Source organism: Nicotiana attenuata, unplaced genomic scaffold (genome assembly GCF_001879085.1).
Source record: "Nicotiana attenuata strain UT unplaced genomic scaffold, NIATTr2, whole genome shotgun sequence".
Classification (NCBI taxonomy): Eukaryota; Viridiplantae; Streptophyta; class Magnoliopsida; order Solanales; family Solanaceae; genus Nicotiana; species Nicotiana attenuata.
Genome location: NW_017679813.1, coordinates 1152 through 12885, shown reverse-complemented (window position 1 = coordinate 12885; position 11734 = coordinate 1152). Strand labels below are relative to the sequence as shown.

General features: G+C 35.2%; 1 protein-coding gene across 1 annotated transcript; it reads left to right on the top strand.

Annotated features, from left to right (window-relative positions):
* Positions 1-10745: 10745 nt before the first annotated feature.
* LOC109221796 lies at positions 10746-11353 on the top strand (the record flags this gene model as incomplete). Its single annotated transcript, XM_019386240.1, is given in 1 exon segment — positions 10746-11353. A coding segment is annotated over 1 exon segment (453 nt), but the record flags the coding sequence as incomplete, so codon positions are not given.
* Between the last annotated feature and the right edge of the window lie 381 nt (positions 11354-11734).

Genomic DNA, 11734 nt, shown 5'->3' with positions numbered 1-11734 from the left:
GTGAGGACATTAATGACACCTTATTCTTAGGAAATATTTGCAATACATGGACAAAGGAAGGCGTAAGTGATATAACCAATCCTTGCTGACTCATTTTCAGGATGACTCTATTAAACCTTTGACAATACAGGATTTAGAAAAGTATGCATGATTGTTAATAACAAAAAAATTATCTATTGAAATTAACAAGAAAATTAACTATCTAAATTAACTACTCAAACATGGGTGAAGGTTGGTTTATGTTAATCAATTTCTTTATTTCATTTTAAATCATTTTAATTTTTCTTTTTTGAAATAAAAAGTGTATTTATTCATTAAAATTCAAACAATATTATCGAAAAAAATATAATAAAATTTAAAATAAAAAAATATTTTCAAGAGTAATAGAATATATATCTTCTATTGTGTTACAAAAAAAAATTAGCAGACAAAAATATTAAACAAGTAAGATGCTAATAATTTCTATTAACAATATAATTATACTAAATATTGGATAATATAATAAATAAAAATACATAACAAAAAATTATTTGATGACTATATAAGTCCCTTTAATTTAATGGAGATTTTATTTATTAAAATTCAGACAATATCTATTCTATTTATATAGAATAGGAGAATCAAATCATTGTGATAATTCCAAATGTAACATCAAAAAATTAACAAAGTGACAAATATTTTTTTTAATATTGACCGCGCATCGCGCGGGTAGGACTACTAGTAGTACTAGTATGTAAATCTAAAAATAATCTTTCAAAATAGAATAACCATACAAGAAAAGAAAATCCATAGAAACAGCAAGTCACAATCAATAATATCCAAATGCCCAATTGAAACATAACAATTTTCAAAATACGAAAGTAATACATATTTATAGTTGGGAGATCTTTAGCACCGATAATACCACAGTTCACGATACGACTATCCACAATACCACTGTTCACAATGCCACTATTCATAATGCCACCGTACTCTTGGCACGGAGTCTGATCACGACCCAATCGGCTAGGTCATCTCACTGGAGACATCCTCTATAATCTCAATTCTCGTTTCAATTTCGGTTTCAATTTTCTGCACAATACCACCATGTGTGCGGCATGTCCGATCACGGCCCGATTGACTAGGTCGTCTTACTCAAGACATTTCCATTTTCCATCAATCATCTCATTCCACATTTCCCACACTCATTTTAATTTCTTCGGCACTAGTGGCCACAATAGTTATGTCACACTTGGCACTTGACCGCATTTCATAATTCGAGTTCTTTCCACATATTTCACATTAATATCAATTTCGTCAACAAGCCTTTCAATTCAAGATATTAAGTGCACACAGGAGAAAATTATGAATCGTGTGCATATAGAGGCTTTCACATACTTTGGCAATTTAACACATATCCCATATCTTCAATACATCATCAAGTGAGATAGCATAATGCGAGCATTCAAATACATATTGCACATAAATTCTTACAAAACCAGCCCGTTCGGAATATCATTTTCTACATCAATCATGGTTGAAACTTACATCAATCGTATGGACACCATGGGGGGTTCAATTTCTAAGAAGAGGGGGTTTTAGCCAAATAGAGCTTTTAGGCAAATTCTACTTTTTGAAGTCATCTTAAAACAGTTGAGTCGAGGCTCGTTTCGTAATCTGTTTCATAAATTTTCTCATTTCATAGGCATCCCTAGGCACAATTATAGACGTTATCCACACTCTATTTCCGCACTTCATTTAATTCGTTTTCAAACCTCTTTATAGTTTATCAGCAACTAAACACACTCAATCAGGACTTTTAGTACACATACGAGCAATTAGGAGTATTCAGCATATCGAGTTTTCCTCACCTAATTGGTATACCAGTTTTCAATTAAGGTACAACTCAAAGCCACACCATTTTATAAGCAACCCATACTTTAAACATCTATCGTTCAATATAAGGCTCGCTCGAATTAATTAAGTTTTATGAGTTTATAGGGGATAACCCGAAACGTAGAAATTAGGGGTTTGGGCTGATCATACTTAAACTTACGGAAACATTATGGAATTCAATTCCGAGAGAGGAAGTTTAGCCAACATACCTAGTTGAGCTTTCCTTAAGTTACTACAACACACCAACACCTCTAGCAATAATAATCTATAAGGAGATAGAGAAAATCGATTAATAATTAGAAAGATTTCCCATGGTGTAACTCTCTTAGGAATTTCATCAAACACCTAATCATGTGAAATAGACTACAAGGTTCTACAATGGAAATTCCTTCTTCCCTCAACCAATTTCAACAAGAACAACCCAAAATAGTTCATTAATCCCACATACTATAACTTAGTGTCACATGCATGGCCTATTTCTAACCCCACAATATATTTTTGAAGTCATAATCTCTTATATGAAATCTTAGAAGTAGGACTTACCCGGAAGGATAATGAGCTAGAGATTAGCTTCCTTGATTCTTGAAAATTTGTGCAAGATTGGGTGATTGGAAGGATAGGTTCCCTCTTTCTCTCAATATATGCTCTCACCTCTCTCTAGATTCATTAGGAAATAGCCCCAAATAAAGCCCCAAGCCTATTTATCAAAATTGGATCGGATATGAAAATTTCCAAAAATGACCCCCGAAGTCAATTATGTGGTGCAATTATGCTATAAAGCATAATCGTTTTGTGAGCAGCAGAATTGTAGCATATCAATTATACGACAACATAATCAATTATACGACAGCATAATCAATATGCGACAGCATAATAGTTTGCCCATCTCTGCTCTACTATGTGATGCTTATGCGGTCCGCGGAACCGTTTTGCGGTCGCAAAATTGATCGCAGATCTAGCCTTTGGTAATTTGATCATAACTTTGTGTAGGATGTCCAAATGACGAACGGTTTGAGCGTTGGGAACTAGACTCGAAGATCTTTCATTTAATAGGTTCTTCATCACATAACACCATATATACATGTAGATATGCTCGTCCAAAGTTTGGACTTGCGCGAACTCCTTTGGAATTTTAGCCTATTATGTAATTTTCTAACTTGACTTAGACTTAAGCCTCTCATTAGACCCCACATTATGACTTATACACTTATTTATCATATCCAATTGATATACATCATTTTAATAGAACATAAAATATTATAATTAGCCTACCCGACATGACAAAATCCTAAATTACTTAGCGAAGTTTTTCGGGGCCTTACAGCTTCATCTCCGGAAGCTCAACGAGATTTAACTCGAGGAGTTCTTCAAAAAATGCTGGCACATCAAAATCCAGAAATGGGTACTCCTTCTCTTTCATTTCTTTAAGAGTCAACTTTCCACTTGTCTTATCTTGAAAAGAAGTGGATTTTGTACTCTGCTTTTTGTTCACCTTCGCCGTGAACTTCATAGGTGATGTGTTGATATTCATAGCTTCTTTGTTTTCAAACTTGGGTACGAACTTACTCCATTTCCTGACTTCTTGCTAGTCATTCCCTTTGCGAGGTTCATAGATAGGTAGACTTTCATTTCCAGCAAAGGCCATGCTCAACTCCATGTCATGGGCATGAGTTGCAAGTTCTTCAAATGTGCTAGGTTTGATACTTTGCAAGATGTAGCGCAGTCCATAATGCATGCCTTGGATGCACATATCTATGCTAGAAGCTTCACTAAGCCTGTCTTTGCAGTTGAGGCTTGAATTTCTCCAACGATTGATAAAGTCGATAGCTGGTTCACCTTTCCGTTGACGAGTGTTTGTAAGTTCCACCATGCTCACAGTGTGCCTTGTGCTATAAAAGCGACTGAGGAACTCTTGCTCTAAATGATCCCAACTATCAATAGATCCCGCCTCGAGGTCTTTATACCAATCAAAAGCATTTCCTTTTAGCGAACGGATAAACTGCTTGATGAGGTAATCTCTATAAGTCCCAACATTGTTGCATGTCCCAACGAAGTGTGCCACGTGTTGCTTTGGATTGCCTTTTCCATCAAACTGCTGAAGCTTTGGAGGTTGATAGCCAGCAGGCATCTTCAACATATCGATCCTCGCAGTATATGACTTTGCGTATGTAAGAGAGGACCTGGTAGCAACTTTGTACTTGTTTTTAATAGTTCCTTCAATGAACTCCTTTAGTTGATCGATTGGAATCATCCCTTCAGATGAGATAGGGATAGCCCTAGCGGATGCTACTTGTCTTGGGGGAGAATTACTCTCTGGAACCTCTGGGAGCTTGCCATGTGCATGGGTTGGATTCTTCTTCCATCAAGGTTCCCACCCTGTCAGTTAGTTTGTCGATTCTAGCATCTTGATTTTGCATGCACTTGGTCAAGCCAGCGATTGCTTCCGTCAAGTTTGCCAACCGCTCTTCCACATGTCACCATGGTTTGCATGATTGTTGTGGATGATAAGGAGTAGCTTGGATTGTCACACAGATTGATTCTCGAATGGCTCACGCTATGCGGTGTAAGTGGGAAAGATCCATCACTTGAAATATCATCATCTTCCTTCACAACAGAGTTCTTGGATCCGGAGAGGTCAAGCAGAGCTAGAGTTTTCTTTATCTTTTCAGCAATATCGCTTCCTCCTTCGGGTACGTTCATAGAGGATCTTGCTCCTTTTAAGGATGAAGATCCGAAAATAGGGGTTGAAACGGACGACACTTGGAGTGCTTGTTGTCCTAAAGAGCTTGCTTTGCTCCTCGCAACTGGTCCGAAGCTTCCAAAGGTAACATCGAGGATGCTTTCCACATCAAAATAGAACCTGGAATTAGCAACGTTGGTGGATGTTGATCTGGAGTTGATTTTCTTTGAAGCCATTTTGACGTTCTTGGACTTTGGTGATTGAAAAGTTGAGATGAGTGGTAGAGATTGTCCCACTGGGCATGCCAGAATTTGTAGACAATAAAATTGCGTCAATAGAATAAAATCAAGACCAGAAAATATTGCAACAACCGTAGTATTTGATTTCAAAAAGTATGAGTGTACAATCTCTATGAATCCTCTAATTTTTCTTTCCAATAGTAAATATATTCAAGGGCCTTCGAGCTTGATCTTGAATATGTAGTTGTTGCCACGAACGATGATCTTGAATTCAACTAGCGCGAACTTTGATTTGAACTCGTATTTCTTGAACCTTGATTTTTTCTTTGTTCTTGAGCTTGAGCTTGATTGCTTGAACTTGAACTTGATTTATTCTTCATTTTTGAGCTTGAACTTGATTAGTTCTTCGTTCTTGAGCTTGAACTTGATTGCTTGAAGCTTGAAACTTGTGGAGAAATTTGCAGCTTTTGATCCACGAGCTCTTTCTTGCTTCTTGTTATAACTTCTAGTGTCTTTTCTGGGTTATGAAGAACCCTATTTGTAGTTGTAGAAGGGAAGAGTTATGATAAGAGCAAACACTTTCCGACCAATCAAATTGAAGTGTGACATGGCCGCATTTAATTGGCTCGAATATTGTCACTTGGACACGTGGCACAGTTTCATTGGCTTTTTGATTTGGCTTGGCATGCCTTGTCATTTTGACACGTGCACGGTCTTATTGGCTCTTTTTGTTTGACTTGGCGTGCCATGTCATTTGACACGTGGCACCAACCTAGGCATCTAGGAAAATGCCATCATCGGGTTGATGAAGTGAGCTCATCATTTGTGGCCTAATTAAATGGGTTAGCCCGTGCATTTGGACCTTATACATTGGACTTATATAATTAATCTAATTAAATTAGCCCATAATATTTATTTGGATAAATATATTTAATATATAGTCCAAATTATTTTATTGATTTAATTTCGATAAAATTTATATGCCTACACCTTAATGAAAATGTCATGACCCCACAAAACTTTTATCCCTTAAGCTTTTAAGACCACAAGTTTTAAAGTCTCCGTCTTTTCTCTTAAATTTCGTGTCAAGTCAAACTAACTTGTCTAAATTCTTTAATGGCGAAATACATAAACGGCCCCTTTTAAGTTATCCCCAACGATCAATTGAACACCTTCACTTTCCAATTGACCAACTAAACACCTCTACTTGGCAGAAGTGTATCTTCTGAACACCTTCATTCAACAGATCACATGCGTGAAATGCAATCGCTAGTTCGTGGCAAATGAACAAATAAGATATTAACATGTGTAACTTAGAATTAAAAATTACAATCAATAATTAAAAGAATGAAAATTATTAAGTTAAATAAATAAAAATAAAAAAACAAAACCCAAAACCACCTTCCATCCAAACAAACCCATCGTCTCTCCAAACAAACACCCCTCCCCTTTCCCTTCCCATTTTTGCTTTTCCAAACCACCGCCCTTCTCCATTTCTTCCCCACTATTTCCTTTGACAGACCTTCCCTCATTACTTTAACCACTCTTTTTCAAAACTTAAACACTAAAACTCTTCCATAAAACTCATATGAATATAAATAAAAACTGAGAATAACCAAGTGAAGAACCCTCCAAGGGTCATTGATGGACCTTGTTGGAAAAGCTCATCTCCGACGACCTTTCTCTATTTGTCTCATTTTTCCACGTCTGATAGAGCCCTTGAACTTGTTAGTTTATTTAATTTTTTGGGGGAGTTGAAGTGAATATGCCACCAATTGGACTCTATCGTTGCCACCTTCGACGGGCAAATTTGATAGAATTGACTCCATTGAAATCTTCAGTCTTCTCACTTTATCATCTTATTGATGCTGAATTTGGGTTATATCACTATTGCTAGTTTGTTATTTTTTGTGTAAATTTCTCCTTAAACTGTTGTCTAGCCGATTCAAGCAATTGGTTATTATTTTAGTGTTTCTGTTGGAAGTAAGATGTTGTCATCGACAGCGATTGAATGTGTTGTTGGTATTTATTTGGTGGAGATGAGGATGATGGGGTGATGAAGATGAGGATGATAGGGCTATTGGTGTTTATGTGGTGGTTACTTAGCAGTGAGAAGAATTATAGAAGAGGGGTGTTTTAGATAAAGCTGTAGTGATATAGTTTTTTGGGTACTTGATTAAGGCTGCCATGAATGGTGGTCGATAATGGAGGTGAGTCTCAGCTATGAAGGTAGGAGAGGGACCAAGAGAAAAAGATGTATTTTTCTGTCAAAGAAAAAGAAAATTAGGTTGAAAAAATAACTTCACGCGCTCAAAATCTTGTTATCGGACACGCATATGCCACATCAGCCATAAAGATTCAGAAGATATACTTCTGGCAAGTAAAGGTGTCTAGTTGGTCAATGGGAAATGTATGTGTTCAACTGATCGTTGGGGACAACTTAAAGATGCCGTTTATGTATTTCGCCTTCTTTAATCCTATAATAGGAGTACTCTTTATAAATACAAAAAAGAAAAGAAAAAAGTAACAATTGTTATAAATAGAATTGTATTTATGGTGAATGTCTATAATAGAGAAATTCTAGGGTTCATTGCTTGGTGGCTAAGTCACCCTCTCCCTGTAAATATAGGGTTCTTTTCCATTGTAATTCATCCCAAAATCAATAAGAATTCTGTCTCCCTACTTTTTTTTGCAATACTGTTCTTCTTCGCTTATTGTTTTATAACACGTTATCAGCACGAGACTCTAACCAATTGAGTAGAAGCTTTGGGATTGAGCATAATGATTGTTAATTGTTCCATGAACTTCCTTCATGATTAAATTCTGGATTTAAGGTATGCATATTACCGTATTTTTCTCTTTTATTCTTTAATTTGATTTTAAATACAAGCAAAGAAAATAAATTTTGATTATAACTCTAATGGAGTTAGTAAGAAATTATAACCACTCGAAGTGGTAAAATTTCTATGTCTTGCCATGATCAAAGTCATGTATGATCGTGAGCACAAGAAGTGAAAACCCGTCCCATTGAATTTGCTTCATTCCCATTCCCTTAAGAGAATGTGATAGCAATATGTGATAAGTCTGAAAGAAGAAAAAATTATTACTGTGAAGGTATCAATGGATGTGGACGTGGCAATAGACGAAATTATAATCGTCATCATTGTGATAATGAGAATAATAAGGATTCTCAAAATAATTTTTCACTCTGTGAAGGTAATATTTGTCTTCGATTTGACATGAGATTTTCAAAGCACATATACATGATTATGGTCCATTCATGATGTGAATGTGACAACATCTGATTTATGAAGACATATTCATTCTTTTAAGAATATGAACGTGCTAGTGGTAGTGAATATACCACACTCACCTCTAGAAGGAGGTTTGAGATGATATAAGAAAATAATGTCATTATTATGGCATGAATGGTCATTGGTCACATACCTATTGCACGCCAAAATATTTTGGTAATGTGATTATTAAAGAATAACATTAATGCAAGAAACATATCTTGCATATAATTTTGACCATAACCATAATGGTATAACTTTCTCTTTAAAAGAGATATTCACCATATGGATGTTGATGAATATGTGGTAGTATAAAATTAATTGAGAACTCTGCAAGAGCCAATTATACTATTTTGGGGAAACACAATTGATTACCAATAAGGTATTGTGTTGTAGTAAGTCTCAAAGAAACTTATTCAGTTTCCAAAGTATACGCGAAAGCGGTTGATTATATTGAGACTATAAATAAAGGAAAGAGTTAATATCTTCTATTACTACTACTTGTAGAGGGATAATATGTATGTGAAAAGCTACCCGCTTTATTCTCCAGTTTGTACTACACAAATAAAAGAATACCACACTAAAGTGGATGTTTATCGATATAAAAAGCCATATTATAATAAACTTGAAGTTTATTGATAATTGCACACGTCATTGTGTAAATCTGAAGTTTATCAATATTGATAATTTATTCAGTTGGCGTAATTGGTTTAGCCATATCAATTTAAGTATGATGTGCAAAAATAATAGAGAATTCACATGAGTAAATATTAAAGAGCTAGAAAGTTCTTTACGAATTCTCTTATATTGCTTGTTCTCATTAATTATTGACCAACTAAAATTGGGATTGAATCCCATGAATGCTGGAAATATCAAAGGTGAATATGGGCTCATTCACCTGCCATATATACCACATAAGATGCATCTATGAGATGGTTACATGTGCAATTATTATTGACCCGAAACCTGGTGTTTGCAAGGTAACTTGCTCAATGATTTAATTTAGAGCATAATTTCCAAAACTTTTATTCAAGATAGTTCTTCTTGATAAGTTGGTTTACATCAAAGTTGGTTTAGCAAAATGATTTATTAAGTGCCTCTACTTAATAGCTAAACAATTGGTTATGAGAACAAAGTTATCTATATCAGTTTGCTATAGGTTATATACCAAAGTATATTATTTTCTCCCCTCACAAGTGGTTAACGGTTAGGAACCAAATAATTCTATCTTATTATTATTGATGTGCGGTGTATATTTTGATTAACACCGTAATGCACAAAGGTGGATTCTCAAAGTTGAGGTAATAAGTTAATTTTTCTAACATGAGGGGGGAGATATGATAAACAATTGAGAAAAAATTACGTGTAATGAATTATCATTTATACATCTAGATCCTCGAATAAGATAATATGAACTTGAAGTTCATAAAAATATAATTCATCTGCAATATATTGCAAAGTATGCCAACACATTTGCTGACCCAAAGAAAGTAACTATATTCTCAATGCAAATGTTCCTATTAGAATAAATCCTAGAAAGACAAAGTCTATGGTACGCTTAAAGCATATAGACAAATTGGTTTCAAATAAACTTCTTGATAAAGAAGGTGAGCAAATGATCAAAATGATCATAATAGAGGAGACAAGTGATCTAGTAGAGCACATGACATAATACTTCATAAAATCTCAAGAGAGGTTTAGGTACCAGAAATGAATGAAGAGATCTCTATGTTATGTCTTTATTAAAAATGTTAAAACCGATATAAATATTTGTCGACTACATCTATCATAGTGCTAAGTATAGATGTGGATCTTAAGTCTATCGAATATAGACACAAAAATATTGGCCAAATGGAAGAGACACAATTCAAGTAGAATTGATTCCATATGAAAGACATATAGTTTGGACCTGTAGTTCAAACACTTGAAAGTATAAAGACAATGGTATGTGCAATCAGTTTTCGATATCTTATATGTCTAGCATGACATGAAAACTTGATATGCATCTAAAGTCTATTATATGGCTTATATGACTTAACAATCCTTGAAGGATTTAAATCGCTTAAAGCATATACAATTCTTGGTCCTGAAGTATCATATCCTAAGTGTTATTTGCGCACATATGTATCTTGCTATGACTATAAGCATAATAATATGATAGCGAGTATTTTCAAGGTACAACATATTCATTGGACTTAATATGGCTAATTTATTCACCAAATCTCTGCCGACGTCAAACTTCAAGAAGCTAGTGCACAAGATTGGAATGCGAATGCTTAAAGATGTGAATTGATGCTCTCATCAGGGGGAGTTAATACGCGTTGTACTTTTTTTCCCTTACAATGTTTTGTCCCATTGGGTTTTCCTTGGAAGGTTTTTAACGAGGCAACCAAAAGGCGTATTGTAGATATGTCTACTCTTTTTCCTTTTCTAGAATTTTTTTGCCACTGGGTTTTATTTTAGTTAAGGTTTTAACGAAACACATTATCTGTTGAATAGACATTCAAGGGGAGTGTTATAAATAGAATTGTATTTATGGTGAGTGTCTATATTTAGAGAGATTCTATGGTTCATTACTTGGTGGCTAAGTCACCCTATTCCTATAAATAGAGAATTCTTTTCCATTGTAATTCGTCCCAAATAACAATTGTCTCTCCCTACGTTTCTTTGCAATACTGTTCTTTGTTGTCTTATTGTTTTATAACAACAATAGAAAACTTTAAAACCTTTTTGCTTTAGGAGTAGATCGAACCAAAGAAACAAAAGCTCATCTGAGTTCCAATTGAAACTTGAAAGTTTAAACCCAAATTAAAATGATTGCCGCAGAAAACAGCCCCACCACTACCGGCGCCACCGGGACAACAACCGTAGATGGCGGCGGAAACGATGGTCTTGTTCTTTCAACCACCGAGACCATACATTCGTTTCTCGCCGGAGCTTCCTCGGACGTCGAACTCTCCGATGACCTTAGAGAACTCGCATCCTCCCTATGCGATCATCCCACAGTACCATACAAGCATCTGAGATCGATTTGGATCGGTTCTAACCCATCAACACGACCCGATCTAATGGTCATGTTATCCGGATCCAATTTCGTGTTTTCCAGCCCAAAGCCTAGAGAGAAAAGCGAAGAACTCAAAGCTCGGTTGAGGAAACTGGAGGAAGCTTCGGAGAGAAAAGCGTATGATGAATTGGTGAAAGATATTACTCCTAAGAAAGTTGTCGATGAACCCTTTTCTTCATACAAAGATCAAATGGGCTTTGGTAAGTTCTTTTTTTAATGCTCTATTGGCCCATAAGAAATCTGTTAGCATTAATTTCTTAATCGAATGATATCCTTTTTCTAATGATAAGATATTTACAAAGTTTGGTGTGATTTTGAGTACACTATAAATAAATAAATAAATAATGGATAGTTTAGGGATTTCTTTTTTCTAGGAAAGTGAACATAATTTTGATTATCTGAAAGATAGAAATTACGGCAGTTAAAGGGGAAGTTGGACTGTTGGAGTAGTTTTATCTGGGGATATAAAAAATTCGTCACCTATTTCCTGTAGCTGATGTTTGTATTGCTAGAATAAGATGATGGTTCAAGAGCATTAGCATGGGTTAGTTGGATTTTGATTGAAAAGGTGTTATTGCTGATG